Genomic DNA, 16,806 nt, shown 5'->3' with positions numbered 1-16,806 from the left:
CCTGAATGTGTGTACCTGAGGGAACAACAACTCTAACTTCAGATACTAGTAAAACTTACTGCACCTAAACTCAAAGGTGAACACACTGAAGATTGTTAATAATAACAGCAACAACAATCACATCAATAATAAAATGTTTCAAGTGTCAGTACATACTCTATTCTGTTAATGCAGGATTAAACATGTTAAACTTCTTACCACTTCCTTTTGTGCAATTGATGTATTATCTCTGAAGAGACAACATTTCTTTTTTACAATATGTTCATCAACATCATCTAAAGTTTGTCCTCAGGAGTGAGCTGAAACTTACTGGGCTATAAAACAGCTGCATCTGATTTTTGACCTTACCTAATCGCATGCTTAAGACTAACAGCCAATTCCTGCGGTTAACATTATTATTCTTCGTGTTTCAGTAAACTATTTTTAAAACCATTTTTTCTGAAGTTCAAATGATGAATGGCTAGAAAAAATGTTTAATAATTCCTTTTATTAGGAATCAGCCTCTACCGTCAGTGGATTTAGCTTTCTTAGCTTCCTTTGAGTTATGGAACTAGCTGTGTAGTGCTGTTTCTTGTCTTGCAATAGTTTGCATACCTCCTATGCCTATGTCTTTGAAAGAGTTTTAAGACCATTTATTCAAAACCATTAATGCACTTCTAATACATTTCTGCAGCTCTGCTAGCAGTTATTGGAATCAGCACTGTACGTGCAATTTTCCTTGGGGAAAACGGTATTGGCTACAGACAAGAACACAAGATCAGCAGAGACTGAACTATATTTTTTTAAAATCTAATCCACTAGGCGTGCTTAAACAGCATTATATTTCTCATCGAGATTTTTTGGTTCAGCAGGAATGACAATAGTAATAGCTCTGTAGGCTACTTTATTATTGAATACATAGGTTTAGAAGCCATCTCTAAATAATTGACGACAACGATTAGGAGACTAGCCAAACCAGGCACCTAATGGAGTAGGCCTAGCTCAGAACTTCTTTGATAAACCCTTTGCTGCATGTAAATGATATTTAGAGGCCAGATTTCTTTTTCTCCTAATAGTAATTATATCTGTGTCATTAATAATGGCTGCTGCAAGGTCCTTAGGTTCTTTCCTGCAGGCAAAAATTATATCTGGTCAGAGAGTCTCATAATAATTCACTTTCATTTTCAACAGTTCTGAGACCTATTTTTTTCTCTTTTTAGAATCTAAGGCTTTTACAGTTCTTCCCTTGGGAAACTAGGTTAATAACAGCAGAATAAGAAAACTTGGAAGCTTGTTTAACATCACTTACTATGCTAAAATAAGCTAGGAGATATCGTTTTAATGATTATCTCCCAAAGTGCATTTGTAGTGGTTATTTTTTAAAAACATTCACCAGACATGGTTCATTTCCCAGGAGCTCTGAACAGCTGAGAAAGCCAGAGGTGCTCCTTTGAGCCCTAGTGCCTTGCTGCGACATGCTGATCTGTTCCTGCAGCTATGGTCAAATACTAAGGTCTGCTTAATACTACTCTCCAAAAGCTCTTATACATCCAAATTACTCAATGTTCTTGTTTTGAACGTGCTGAAAATGTAATGAAAATTTCTTATTGCATGAGCCCTATATTTCTTGCTTCTAGTCACATCAAAAACATTTTACTTGTAGGCAGCAGATTGCTACTTATGCCTCAAATAATTCAAATAATTGGAAAATATTACAGGAGCAAAGTGTTCGTTTTAAAGGAGAATGATTAGCATGAGGCTAAAAATTGCCCAGCTGATCGTTCAGCGCTAACAGCATAGTGCTCGCTAGTTTATACTGAGTATGTTCAGTGACTGGCCAGGCACCTGAAGTGCTTATATGCTCATCCCTATTGTTACAAGCCTTTTCCTATTCCCCAACCATGTTACTTGATGTTGACTTTAAAATTAAGTCAGGAAGCTTGCAAGGGTGTCAAGTATGCTATGGTAGGTACAGCAACAATAAAAGAATATGCTCAGAGAAAGAACCAGTATACGCTAACAATCCAGCCACAGCAGTACCAAATGAACTACACCTGCTCATAATATGAATTATCACTGAATAACGTGACACAGTCTGCAGGATCCCTTCAGCCTCATGTGGATCGGAGCTGGTGCATATATTATGCTTCATGATTTAAAGATCTAACATAAAAGCAAAATCTGAACCAAGACAGTAATAGCTGGTACTTAAGGGAAATAGGGAAGTTGTAACATAGTTGTGTCTGAAAAATCGTGATCCTTCTAACTCTGTTAAACATTATGCAAAATTGTAATTAAAGAGGTGGAAAGACTGGAGCCGTTTAGCTATTTAAGTAGTAGGGAGGTTGAGGCTCAACGAACCTCACAGGTCATATAGACCTTACAGAAAGGCATAGGGCTATAGAAGAGAAATGACTAATTTTCCTTCGCCTTTCCAAAGTGTCACCCAGAAATTCAGAGGATTGTCTGATATACATGATGTGGCTTCTTAAAAGAAATGTCCATATCTTGTCTAAAGAGAACACATAAGGCTCCTGCTCATTTAGGTTAGATTCCAGCTGATACTCAAGTAGGGTCAGGTTCTGCCTGAGTAGAACTGAATTAATCTGAGAAGTTCTTAATGAAATATCTCCTTAACTGGAGAAGACACAGAGGAACATCTGTTGTCCTAAACTGGGATGAGACACACACCTTACACTGGCAGTTCACATGGGAAGAAAGCTGGAATGAAAGAACTTGGGCATGTGCGTGAAAGTGAGCTTGATGAGTTCCCAGGGCTCCCGAGACCGTGCTATTGCTCTGCTAGTCTTCAGTGTGTTACTGAGCATATCACAGGATCATCTGTTCCTCAGAGAGCGTGGAAAAAAATGGCAAGGATGCCAGTTCATACCTCTGTACGTGCACCAAATGCCACATCTTTTTGCTGTCAAAGTACAGAGTATATAATTATCATATACATACACTTCTGTGGCTCTGAAATAGTACGGTGCACGTATTTCTAGTCAGATAGACTGGCTTTAAACTACAGAAAGCTATTGTAGGCGAACAATTCTGAAAAACAAAGTTACTTTCTTGTTTACAGTTTTCCATATTAATTTTTGTAACAATAATTCTGTCATTCAAAACTTTACACATTAATAGCCTTAAATCTTCACATGATTCCTATCAAGTAATATACCTCAAGGTCTTTTACGTATTTTAGTACTCAAATTCAGGATGGCTCATTTTAATTCATATTAATGAATATTCAAAGAAATAGCAGTGTTTGTTTTAATAATAGATTTTAAGAAGGAGCATCTTTTCTTGTATAAGTTAACAAATACAGCTGTAGACTGATAGAAAAATTAACAAGGTCATACTGCTTTCTAATTCTTTAAATCTGGTACTTTCCTCTATCAGTCTGCTTCATCAGCTCTTCATCTCTTTCTAAAATCTCATTGGAAAACTAATTTCCCCCTTGCCTCTACTGCTCAGTTATTTTCCCTCTTTTATTTATTAATTCAACTCTAATACTGGAATGGAAGAAAAGTCATATCTGACATCCCACATATCCTGTTTGCTCACTGTCATATGGAGGTGGGTTAAAATTTTGATCTGAAGACTGCCTGTGAGTTGCAAATTGAGTCTGCCAACAAAATGAAGTATTTTGTCAAAGGGATTCGGCTTTTGTGTAAATTTCATCAAATGACAAGAAAGCAAAGAAACATCAGGCAGCCCCTCCATCCTACATCCTGCTCCAGAAGATATTCTCTATTTGGAGGTGTCATTGCAATGCCTTGGGATATTGCTTGGGTACATCCTATTAAAATCTCTTCTCTATAGACCGGCTTCCTCAGCTAATCATATATTATATTGTGTGTAACAGAAAATATAATCCAGCTGGTGTATTTGGGCCATATGGGAGAATTTAATACAGTTGCTGCTATGTATACAGCTTGGTATGCTTAATACAGCTCTCAGGGAGCATTAATTTTTGATGATTAACGTTAGGCTTTGGGTGGAATATGGGAGGAATAAGCATTTTCCAGTTCAACTGCAAAACCTAAAGTGCAACTGGTACGCTTTATATCCGCTGCGTACTGTGTTTCCTTTCCCATGAGGGAATTCCTACAGAAGGACCCGGCTTCATTACAAGGCTGTAGCAAGACCATATCTTACCCTACTCCTACATTTCACTTGAACATATGACCTTTTTGGTGAGAGTTAAATGGATTACATTGTCCTGGAATCTTTCAAAAACTAAAAGGTTCGGTCAGTGTCTGAGCAATATTTTTAAACTATAAAAGAAAAGTTGATTACTATTAGCAAACAAACTGAGATTATGTTGGTATCTGGAGTTTGATTTTAAAGGGAAAGACAATGCTGCCTATGAGAGTTTATTTTCTTTTAAAAGTACTGGGCTGTTTGTGGAAGATATTAAAGGATTATAAAATAGAATGGATAGATAACAGACTGCAGAATAGGGCAGGCATCCTGTACCAACAGAGATAATTTGCAAATATTTAGTATCTATGAAGACTACAAAGAAGGTCTATGAAGAAATGCTTTGCAGAATACATCTTAGATCTCTAAGGTCAAACGTTTAATGGATTTTTTGTGTGTTGCTGTAAAGACTCACTTATCGTCTAAGGTGACAAATGTTGCTAACCGTATAGTTTTCAGAATGATTCATAATCTAGCAGAAATAAGATATTTCAACTTCCAGGCCTCAACATACGGTATTATTTCAGGATCATTATATTCTCTCTGGTTATATCACATAACTATTCAAGCAATGGAAAACTTTTTCTCTTTAGTGTGACAAAAACTCACAGCATCTTGGACTGAATGTCCAGGAATTTTTGTTCTCCTCGTAGGCCAAGTCAGCTCTCTAATTATGTCCTAGGTCAGCTTATGTTCATTGCATGTTTGGCTGAAAAGCTACAGAATAAAATGACCTCTTGTCAGCCAGCCACATAAATATGTACCAGTGTATTCCTAAATAAGAAACTAAAAATCTGTACAATTCATACAGAATTGGCTCACAAAAACGTTTTGCTATTTTCTCAAGATTTTAATTTTAGAGACAGATAGAAAGCCAAAGAATATTTTGTTTAGGTTCTGAGTATTTTGCAGCAATTCACTGAAGAAATGAAGGTCATATGAAAGGTGCTTTAAAGCAGAGAAATTACTTAGCTGCTTTAGTATATTTTCAAATTAATGTGTTCCATACTTGTAGCTTATTGATAGCCTTGTGTAACTTTCCTCCTCTATTTATTTCTTTATTATTTGATAGAGTCCTTCTAAGATGATGCATTTTTTACAGAGAAGGCTTGATTTTTCAACAGTTCTCTACATGCAATTTGTATTGCACAAGGGTGCAAACATAAGTTTCTTGCGTATTTAGCACAGTCTAACCTTCTTCCCTTGTTCTGCTTGTTCTGGGTAGGCACGGAAAGATGTATCTCTGTGTTCTGGTTCACTGTCACTAATTTGTCTTATAAAATTGTTGGAAACTGCCTCATTTTTTGGAGTGCTCACAGTAGTTTATTAGACAGCTACTTGACTTCTGTCAGTTTACATATCTTTCATGAAACTTCGAGAGCCCACGACAAGATGCGACTTCCATTTATGAGCTGCAGAGTTCCTACTGGTTACAATTAAAAGCAAGCATGCTCCCCTAGCATACTCTCCAATGTCACCCTGACAATTCTGCAAACATCAACCAGGTATCGTATAAGAAATAGCAGTTCATACTTGCAAAATTTTAAAATCCTGCAGAGCTCTTCAGCGTTGCACAAAGTTAAGAAAATGATACAATCTGTTAGCAACTGGGGTATTTAGTGTTTGTATTTGATGGAGACATTAAATTTCTTGTATTGTATGTAAGAACAAAGCCTCTTCTTTAAACAGAAATGACAGGTAACATGGGATAAGGATAGGACTGCAAAAGCCATTCTATTTTACTAATTAGTTTGTTTATTAACACCTAAGCGTACCAGTCCCTGCATTTTTATTGACTACTTAAGACATTAATAAAATTTTTGAGGTTTTCATACTCAACATTTCCTTGAACTTTAGCTGAATTTTTTACTCTACAGTAGACGGATGTATTTGTGGCAAATTCATACTAAATCCAATAGACAGCTATTTCACTTTTATCACATTTCTTGTGGGTGTGCATCATCATCCCCATTTTGTCACTGCTGCTGAGAATATAAATGCTGATATTTCCCTCTTTGAGGGTTACTGGGAAGCCTGAAAGACTACAGTTTCACTTGCTGTACCTACCCCTGACACTATCTTTTTTTTTTTTTTTAAATATACAAATCCCATTTGCATTTGGCCTCTATACTTCCGTAGTATTAATGTTATAATGTACATTCATTCAGCGGTGTATATATATAATTTTCTAATTTAATACTGCAAATCAGCTGACTGACTTCCAGTACTAGATTATTTGCCTCTCTGCTCTAGAATCTGGTCTGCAAGACAGTCCTTGAAAATCTGTCATATACCTATTCCTCTGCTCAAATAATTTATCTTCTTACTGCTATTGCTGGCTTGTTTGTCTTTCATCCTGCCTATTACATCGCATTGCCAGAGAGCATGCCTGTTCTAACTTACTAACAAAGGGTGTATTCAAGAGCTATACATTTAGTTCAGTTAGTGACTTAGGGAGAAAATAACCCCTGTGCATCAGTACCAGAAGATGCCAGCAGTTAATTTATCTACGCCCACCTAAGAGGGAAGAGAAGTTTATAGTTAAAAGATACTCCTTATGCATTATAAAAGGTAAAAACAGAAATTTATTCTTTTTTGGTAGAAATGGATAGGAGTAGTTTAGACTCTCTCTATAAAAAAGGGCTGCGGAGCCTGTGTATCTAGACTTGCTGCACAACGTACGAATCTAAGCAATAGGTGGGCCTCTAAGGAGAGCTATTTGCCATGTCACTCAGTATTTACAGATTTTGGCAGATAACCTATTGATAAAAGGTTTTATAAATATAAGCTTTATAATTTAACAGCTATATGAATGGTTTTGAATATTTGAAATTGTTCCTATTCAATTGAATAAAATCTTGCTATTTCTCATTTAATTCACCTGGTTATTATTTTAATATCATCAAACAAAACAAGGGCAGTGCAAATTGTAATGTGCCTTACTATGGTAATGGATCAAAACCTGAAGGACTTCCATTAGTGTAAGAAAGTAAGGTTTCCTTGCTTTGGCTACCAAATATTTTAAGCAATCTGTCTTCTCCCTCTAGCTGTGCTATTTAAATTGTTTGGATTTTTTCCCAGTTTACCCTTTTTTTTTTTTTTTCTGCATCATTAAAGCTGCATAATCTCAACAGAGAAGTGCAGCCAAGGAAGAAAATTCTCAGATATTTACAGAGCCTAACACCCCTAAATCTTTCTTTCATGACTTGGCTTGCATTTCTGTTCTTTGTGGTCTTCTCACATATCCATTAATTCCATTGTGACTTTCAGATGGGGATGGAGAAACAGCAAGAACTGACTTAGCAGGTGACTGTTTAAGGTATGGACACCAAAAAAATCCTGCCTATGTCTCTAGGAATGCAGACACTGGTTAGAATTAAATTTTACACTGCAAGTGCAAGGCCCTGTAGCCAACTGGAAATGACAAAACGTGTTTTGTGCTTTGGGAGAAGCAAGGTTCAAACTGTATTTTCAGAAGATATGCTGCGCATGCACCTTGTATGTTTACTTATAATGCATGTTGCTGCCCGCTTTTGTGTGAAATCACAAAATTTTGACAGAATGCCAGAAGTTTGACATGAATGCCATGCAGTTTCTTTCTCTTGTAACCTTTTGTAACCCTCTGAACAAGGCTCGTGCACTCTCATTTAAACAGATTATTGCTTAATAATGTTGCAAAATTAAATGACATTGACTTTAACCTTAATTGTATGGTTTCAGTGTCACTCTAATGTAAAGTTTTTACAGTCCATAAATCAAAACATGTTCAAGCATATGATCCATTTATCCATGTTCATAAACATAGTTACGATGAGACAGGTATATCTGCTGCCTGCCTGCTGCTCTACTTGCTTTTGATGTGAAACAAGACAGTCATTAACAAGTTAGAAGTAAATCAACAAAAAATCAGTACAAAATAAAATATCTACTTATATAGCATTGTGTGTGGGATCAAGTGAAAAGTTTAAAGTTTTTTTTAAATTTTTTTAAAATCTGAGTTTGGGTGATGCTGTAAGTAAGACCTACTTTCTCATAGTACTTGATCTCGTAGTCCAGAATGGCTCCATGGGGAAAGTCCGGCTCTTGCCAGGAGAGGGCAATGCTGTTTTGGGAAGCCCAGTCCTTCCTTACCATACCTATCAAGGAGGGTGCTGAAAGGGAAAAGGATAACTAAGGGTTAAAGACGAAGCACACGGTTTATCCTTTCAACCTACTGTCTTAGGATACCAACCCGAGGTAACTTTGAGTGACCTCCAGCCAGAAAAGCATGACAGATGGCAATTCTCAGGGAAACCATATAACCTGGAATTAATGTCTCGAGTTCATACCAGTACCTCCTCTGTTAAAGTGCAGACCAGCTTCTGAAAAAAGGCTATATACAAAAACATACAAAGAAGCAGCCAGGCTGTGCTGCTGGCTCTGAGGACATTGCGTCCAGACCAAAACCATGTTTCAGAGACAGTAAATTCTACATTCAGGATAATCTGCATTAAATGTCACAATTCATCTGTGTAAAATGTAAGTTCAGTTTACTCTTGGGGTAAAATAAAGTGACACAGCTTAAAACAGACGCAATGAGTCCTGTTTCTGCTGGCTGGGCTGGCAGCAGCCAAGGGCATTTTAGCCCATCAGCGAGGTAGCTGTGTGCACAGAAGAGCCAGCTTGTTAGAGAAGGCCAGGGGCAGGGATTCAGTTACGGGCAAACCGTGGGGGCATAGGTGCCCCAGTCCTACCTGCTGTAATTGATGTGATGCTGCAGGGCTGCAGCAGTGCAGTAAGTAGGAACTGCCTCCAGCAGCTTTTGGAAGGGGCCCAACATGGGTGGATGTACCCGAGAGCCAAATTATCTCACTATGGGGGTAACCATTTTTAAGAATTGGATTTTCTGCCCTTTTGGAAAAGAATGTGCACTGTTATCTGTGCAATAATTTCAAATGGTTCAAAAATTGCATTCTAGAAAATGATCTTTGCTTATTTTATTAATCTGGTCAAGCATCTCAAAGGAGGTCTAATAGTCTCCAGACACTGATGCTGTTTTAATAGTATTGATGTGTAGCTTCCCCAAATCTTACAAGAAAACCAGTCATGTTGTTCAACAACCTTGAAGACAACTGAGTAAGCTGAACAAACCAGCTACCATAAACCAAAGAAAAAATTCTTCCTGTGGTTCGCAGCTTTCGCTATTTGTCTTTCCGCTAACAAATATTAATTTATTGCGCACCCTCCCCCATTCCTCTCTATTTTGAATTTTAACCTCTGCTAAGCTTCCAAGGAGCTGTCGCCTAAAAATAACACATTTTTATGACCTCTGTTTTTATCTTTTGAATGAAAGAGTCTTCCTAGGAGAATGAAATAAGAATCTGCTTCTAGTTACAAAATTTCATGCCTTAGTTTTCTTTCCTGTAAATTTTTCAGGAAGTTTAAGAAATGAAAACAATAAATAAATTCTAGAATGCAAACAAACGGTGAAGAAAACTTGTTTTCCTTTGAAAAAAGAGAAACTCTACACACAGACAAGCACATAACAATCTCTTTCTCTGTGACAGCCCATTTATCTGAGAAAGAAAATGAACTTTCATCCGCCGTCAATATTCCCTGTGGATAACTGTTCTGTGGTATAATAGTCCAGTCCTCTCTGATGTGAAAAACCCCAACCCAACATGTAACGCTAAGTGAAAAAAACCTACCAAAAGTATTAAAAGGACAAAAGAGAGCTTACACAGGAAACTGTCCCACACCTGTACTTATGTCACTTTAACCACAGGTCTGATGCAAGGGAATTAGAGAAAGAAAGAATTCCTGCCAAGCTGAATAAAGGATTACCCTGTTTTTCAGGAAGTCCTTAAACAGCATATGTAAGTAACTGAATAGAACAAAAAACCCGAATAAATAAAAAGCATTCATAGGTTCGGGGCCAAAATGTTATGCCTGGATATGTATAACTACTCTCTCAGTTAAAATGAAATTTTTACTCTTGAAATTGAGGGTGCAGCTGAGCTCTCACAATATTTCTCTGGGGTAAAATCAGCTGCTCCAAGCAGGGAACAAAGACAGATCTGTTTAAAGGAAAACAGGAGATAGCAAACGTGGATTTGTATTTGCTAAACACTGATCATGGGCCTATGAGGGCAATTGCTCATATACATTTGTTTACCATTTGCTGGTTTTGAGTCATTCACTGGTATTGAGCTGTGATTTACAGGCGGGGCTGAGGGAGCTATAGCAGCCCCTCAGATACGTCAGATATTTCCCCTGCTCATGGGTGAGGGACATCAGCTGGGCCATCTTTCCCAGCACATCATGGCTTCATCTCATTGCATTTGTGGGTTCACTGGTCAGACAACCAAATTCTTGTGCAATGATCAAGCTTGATTACAGAAAACACCAGTTAAACTGTGGGTATAATTATATTCTTGGCCCTTCTAGGCTTTCTAAATAGAGATTACTACTATTATACTTCTGCAAATTATGACCTAACCTTTATAAGCTTTTCATATGTATGACGTGTGGTGCATTTTTCTTTGAGTTCTGATTTCCAAATTTATACAGTAATTTACACGTGTTTTCAGCCTGAGCTCACCGCAGTGAGTCTTCCATTTGAGCAAGCCGTGTCAAAACACAGTCCTGGCACAACAGAAGATCATCTCTAATGTTCAGTATGAGAAGTAGCCTATGTCTTCTCCCTGGGAAACATCTCAGTAGCAAAATAATGGAAGAAAATTACTTCAGCCCTCTCCTAAGCCAGTTTGACCTGCACTTGAAACTGAAAACCCCGTACAGCAAGGCTCACATTGCACCTGTTGCACTGTGCCAGCACTGCATCTTGTAAATCAAAATGCAAAGGTGTGTACATAAAGCTGTGAATATGAGAAGCATATTTGTGTTTGTATTAGGATACTGGGGGGAAAAAAGTGTACTTTTTAAGAAAAGGTCACAAAAGAGTCACCATTAACCATTTCTTATATGTTCACAAGGATGATCCTACTATTTGTCATACAGAGGTTATCTATTCATTTCTCAGAGGAAATAATGACTTTTAGGAAAAAGATTTTGGTCAGAAATTCATTGTACAAAGAAAGAGACAAATAAACCCAAGTAATTAAAAGCTGCAGCTAGCTTATTTTCTATTTCTTTAGTTGTTGTGAAGTGCTGCTAAAAGCAATACTTTGTACAGAGAAATTTCAGCTTCTTATAACAGTCGTTCACTAGAGCAGAAGTTATTTAGACCCTAAAGTTCCTATCCATTTATTGTTAAAGCTCTTTTTAACCAGAAAATTGTAAAATAGGTAAATCCTATTTGTCCATTTGTAAAGACTGCTCGAATGTTCTTATGATGAATCAATGGGAAGTTCTTTTAATTAGTTGTTTCAAATCCAGTAGCTGCAGGAGAGCTCTAATTTGGTTACCCAATGAAACCATTTGAAAAAAAAATGCTTAGAAGCGCAGCATGGCTTTTAATCACTTTAATGGCAGCATTTTCTTGCCATTGGTACTAGGCTGAAGAATGGTTTCTGGCTCTTGAGCTCAGCGTTGATCTCTGTTTTGTACTGAGGATTCTTTGCGCCATCTGCTCTCTATGTTTTCCTCTACACTGTTATAAATTTCTTGAATTGCGATGAGTCATCTACAATGCTGTGAGCTCCTCATTTAATTTAGTCTGATAAGTTTCTTTGTCTTTTCAAATTTGTATTGAATAATGAAAGTTCATTCCTTAATTCAGAGTGAGGTTATTTTATTCTAAATCTCTTTGGCTTCTCTTTTTCAGAATTCCCTTTCTTGTACACTACACAAAGGGCAGAAAATGTGTATTTTAAATGATGACTGGATTCCAGTGTCATTTCTCTCATGATTTTATCTTCTTCTGAAGTTGACTTCCATTATCTGCAACTGTCTGATTTCAAAACAGGTGATCTGTAGGGTTTATGAAGCTTTTTTCCTTCAGTCCGTTTTCTAATTTTCCAATTTCTTGTTTCATACTGTTTAAAGTAGGCAAAGATTTCCAGCATTTCTCCCGTGGTCACCAGGGTTGAACAACTCTGATATAGTGCCCATTTACTATGAAGAGGCTTCAGACTCAACGGCACCTGATGACAAAAGCTTACCTAATGTCTGTCTGTACATGGAACACCCTATTCCTCTGGTAACTCATTTTGAATCTTATTTGGTGAAAAGAAACCATGGCAGCTCAATGGCCTTTTACTAGCTGGCAGAACAGGCCCTACCAGGTATGCACAACCACTTCCTTGTTAAAAAAATCTACCTTACAACAAACAAGAACAGTTGCATCACTGTTGTTATCTTCCTTCCTTCCCTCCTGCATTGTGTCTGTTTTGGCCAAGGCCAATGAATTGCTGGCAGATACAAATTTGGAGGGTAGGGAGCGGAAGGGTGATCTGAATTGTACATGTGTTGAGGACTGCAACTTTACTCCTTGGGACACCATCATCATGAGAAGGTGCGGGTCGCAATGTGTAAAACACTGGCATTTGGGATAATGTAGTCTAATGGAGTTAGATGTTTGTATACCTCTACCGTTACCAATAATAATCTGAATTGCATAATTACATGTTATTCCTTCCTGGAGACTTCTGCCTGCTATGAGGCACAGGAAAGACCATACTCACCAAAATATACGGCTTTATCTCATGTTTTCTGAGTAGGGGTTTCCCAGTAGAGGAGGGAATCCAGCCCCCTCCCTGCCTCTTCTTCCTCTCCTACCTCAGCCACTTCCCAACAGTAGCTGGGGGGAAATACTGACTGAGGCCCACTCAGCAGCCTTACTTTTCTTTGCAAACTCATTTGTTGATCCCTCCTAGTTTCATATAATATAGTTAGAGGAGGAAATCTGCTTTAACATCCCGCAGGGAGCCTGCATTCCTGTTGTTGGGGAACAATTTCTGTCATTAAGGGAAGGACAGTTGAGGGTGGAAGAAGTATCAATGCTGTGGGGACTAAGTTAATTTGACTGTGGTTTCTGTCTGTGTTGGTCAGAAAAAAAAAAGAAGACTAATTCCCTTTTCATTAAAAGAAAAAGACTTTTTCACGCTTATATCACAGGTTATTGGTATGAATTAAATCACAGGGGAAACTATGCTTAACACCATGAAATCTATGGCTATCTAATAATCTGAAACCGATTCAAGAAAAATTTTAGGAAATTAATGAAATAGAGTATGGTATAAGTACATTTACTTTTAAATGCTTTCTCCTTTTGCTTGACTGTAATACTAGAAAGCTATTTTGTAAACTACTGATAATATTAGATTGAAAAGGAGAAAGTGGTCTAGATTTGTGTTTCTCTATAAATACAGCTATACTTTAAAACAAACACTGCCACATTTTTGTCAAACCATATATATGTGGTATTTATAACTGTTAGTTGTAGAGATTTACCAAGGCCCAATTTTCAAGTCCTTTTCTGGATGGTAAAAACAACTTTAGCACCTTTTTCTATACCAGAAAGTGCTATTATATTTAGACAGCGTTCCTCCAGCTGAGGTTCTGTAACTATATTAGAATTTCTATACTATTGGACGCAAAGTATGATTTTCTATTACACATAGCAATAAATGAAGTCTGAGATTTTTTTCATGATCCCACACTTAGAAAAACCGTTACTTCAGGGCACAGTATGGAAAACATTGATTTTACTTCTGATTCTAGAAACCTGTAAGAAAGGTAATAAGCAATAAAAAGATGTTTTCTTAGGGGAGACATTTTACTCCAGTAACAGAACTGAAAGTAATGAAACAACATTTCCTGATCAATGACAATGCCTCCAGTATTATCAGCATTTGAGCTATTTAACAAGGAAGGATTTACCAGAGAAGCTAAGAGGCCGAAAGTCTTCAGCTTTCTTTACTAACGCCATGCGTGACTGTATTATCGGTCAACTGACATGGATGTAGTTGTGCTGCCTATCATCTACAGCAGTCTTCATACCTGCAGTATGATTATTAGTCCTCCAGCAGAGATGCATTTAATCCTTTTTTTTTTTCTTTTGTGTTTGCTTGCTAATCTTTCTGTTGCTATCTTTGTAGGGTAAGGGAAGAGAGACTATTATTAGCAAGGAATGTGATATGGATTCAGGAGATCTGTGTTTATATTATTTTCTGGTTGTGCTCTAGAGATTTTCTTTAATCTTTTGACTGAGGTATCCTAATGCACAATGTGAATGTCAATACCTTCCATTATTTCCAACAGGAGAGCACTTTAATGTTAGAAGTGTGTGTGTGTGTGTATCTATATAAAACACCAAAAACTAAGCACAAGTTTGCATGGAAAAAATCATGGATATATAAACATAAATTACACTTTTATAAAAAGCCAGTTCATAACCCATCGCTCTCTATATTAATGATGTCTACATGGCTGAAACATCTTTGGCTTTATGCTGAATTCAGTAAGAATTCTTTTTCTTACCATGCAAGGCTGCTTCCAATTAGTACAGTGACTAGATAAGATATTTGATTCTTCACATAATAGACTCTCTTATCTTTTTAATCACTTCAGTGGTAATTCACAGTTATAACACTTGGAGGGCATACTATTACTGGCACTAACCTTGGAGTTCAAAGTTGAGCATGGAGTTTTCCTGACAAGGCATTACAGCTAGCAAATTAAAAAGTTTGGGGTGAAAAATAATGTTCTTACTTTATTTTCTTACACTATTTCCCTAAAGGTTTGCATTCAAAAGACAGCATAACAGTATGCTGCTTTTGAAGCACTTCATTTACTGAAAACTAGGCCTCCAGCAAGCTATAATTATCATCTCTCCCTCCATTTTAAATTCTTTCCCCTTGCAGATTTTCTTTGCTTGCTCAGAAATGGTGGATGGAAGCCAAGTGAACCTAATGCCATTACAAAAAAATGGATTCTGCTACAGTGTTGTGGGCTAAAGGTCATGATAGATGCAACCCTCAAATTTCCTCCAGGCTAAAAGTAGATTCAATATAATTTTTTTCCTACTATGTCCCATAATGCAATTCTTTCTTCCTTGCTGCTTAATTTCTCTCTCATCTACTGTTGATCTTATGTAAGAAGACAGTAGTTATTCCCCCATATGATTCTGCAACGCTACAGGTTTTCTTTCATTTGCAGAATGCACCGCCAATCATTATTTTGCAAGCTTGAGACAGAAGTACTCCTAGATCTTTACTCCTAACAGGACCTGCTCAGTCCTGAGCGAATTATAGTAGAAGATACTTAAAAGCAATTGTATAAAATAAAACCTTATCAGCTGTCAGTCAGCCTGGGTGGACGTTCTGTTCTCTCTGATGAGGTGCATGTGCAAAACCCTCAAAGTCAAAAAGTATTGTGAGATATCTGGCATAATTTATAATACAGTGAACAATTTAAAATATTTTAATGACATGTTTCTTTAAATAACAGTAGCTAAAAAATCCACACAGATGTTTTACATATATGTATGTTTTAAGGAGTTACTTAATATGCTCCGTATTTCTGAAGCAAGCGGAATAAATTCAGTTCAAACAAGCTTAGTGGAAGGGTGTGATTCCAGAAATCACATGCAAACAAACAAAAAAAAAACCCTCTGCGAAACTCAAAGGGGTTGCCTGGGTTGCCTGTCATATAAATTGTAATCATGTCAAATCAATGCCCTCTGACAACCAAAGGTATCTGCATCAGAATAAGCAGATTCCTGGATCCCTTCCATTGCCTTTTATTGCTGGAGCAGCAGGAGACAATAAGTGGCTTAAAGACCTAACAGGTAACTGGGATTCCTGAGGGACCAGCTCTCCCAAAATCAGAGCTTCTCTGTCCTTGTTTGGCAGAAGACGTGGTCGTGTGGCACTGACATATCATATGGTTGTGTGGCACTGGCATATCAGCTCACATCAGGTAGCAGCAACATATGTGGCTGAACAGCTGAGCAAGAACATGGTAACTGGGGGGAAAAAGCCCTCTGCTTCATTTGCTTCTTCCAGGCATTTTGTTCTGGATCAAGTAACAGAGAATTCGATGGCACAGGGAAGACTGCAAGAGGCCCCCCAGGCAAATCACTTCTCTTCCTGTCACCTTCTATGATGATAAACCTGTTGTGGTACCTATAGCAGAAGTAACAGAATACTATGTTCTTAACAAGCAGATTTGCTGCTTTCACAAGCTCAAATGTTATGTTGTGTACTGTCTACTGTTCCTCTTGACTCAGACATTGTGGCGAGCCACTGACTGTCGGCCAGTGGCACATTCCATTTGAAACTGTTGCGCGTCCTCTCCTGGGGAACTCTTCCTGACATGCAGGATTCCTCTTAAAAATGAAGGCAGAGTGGCTTATAGGGTTTTCTTTTTAGGAAACTTGTGCTAAAGGAGAAGGAGGTAGGAGAAATTGGTTTATTGGCAGATTCGGATTGCTACTATAATGATGTTAATCAGCGTGAAAAAGGATGTCTTCCAGCCAATGTGTTATGTAAGTTTGTAATATCTTGCCAGTACTGCTAGGTGCCCTATGACGTGGGGACAACCTATAGTGACACATTTCTCCAGAGAACTTTGTTTTCAACCTCGTAGTGTAACCTGGGAATTGCTATAAATTTATTGGAGATACAACTCGAGGTTAAGAAGGCATCATTTATTGCAGCAAGGTGTCATTATGGAAACAGA

At 37.6% G+C, this 16,806-nt stretch overlaps 1 protein-coding gene across 3 annotated transcripts in view; it reads right to left on the bottom strand.

The window, feature by feature from the left end:
* The window catches only part of EPHA6 (EPH receptor A6), a 520,098-nt gene that overhangs the window by 160,525 nt on the left and 342,767 nt on the right, over window positions 1-16,806 (bottom strand). For all 3 annotated transcript variants that reach the window (XM_064468758.1, XM_064468741.1, XM_064468750.1), the window contains exon 6: window positions 8,209-8,333. In XM_064468758.1, coding sequence (XP_064324828.1) covers window positions 8,209-8,333 — 125 coding nt within the window. The remainder of the gene's footprint in view (window positions 1-8,208; window positions 8,334-16,806) is intronic.

The sequence above is a fragment of the Phalacrocorax carbo genome, chromosome 1, assembly GCF_963921805.1.
Source record: "Phalacrocorax carbo chromosome 1, bPhaCar2.1, whole genome shotgun sequence".
NCBI lineage: Eukaryota > Metazoa > Chordata > Aves > Suliformes > Phalacrocoracidae > Phalacrocorax > Phalacrocorax carbo.
This window is presented reverse-complemented; position numbering and strand designations above follow the sequence as displayed.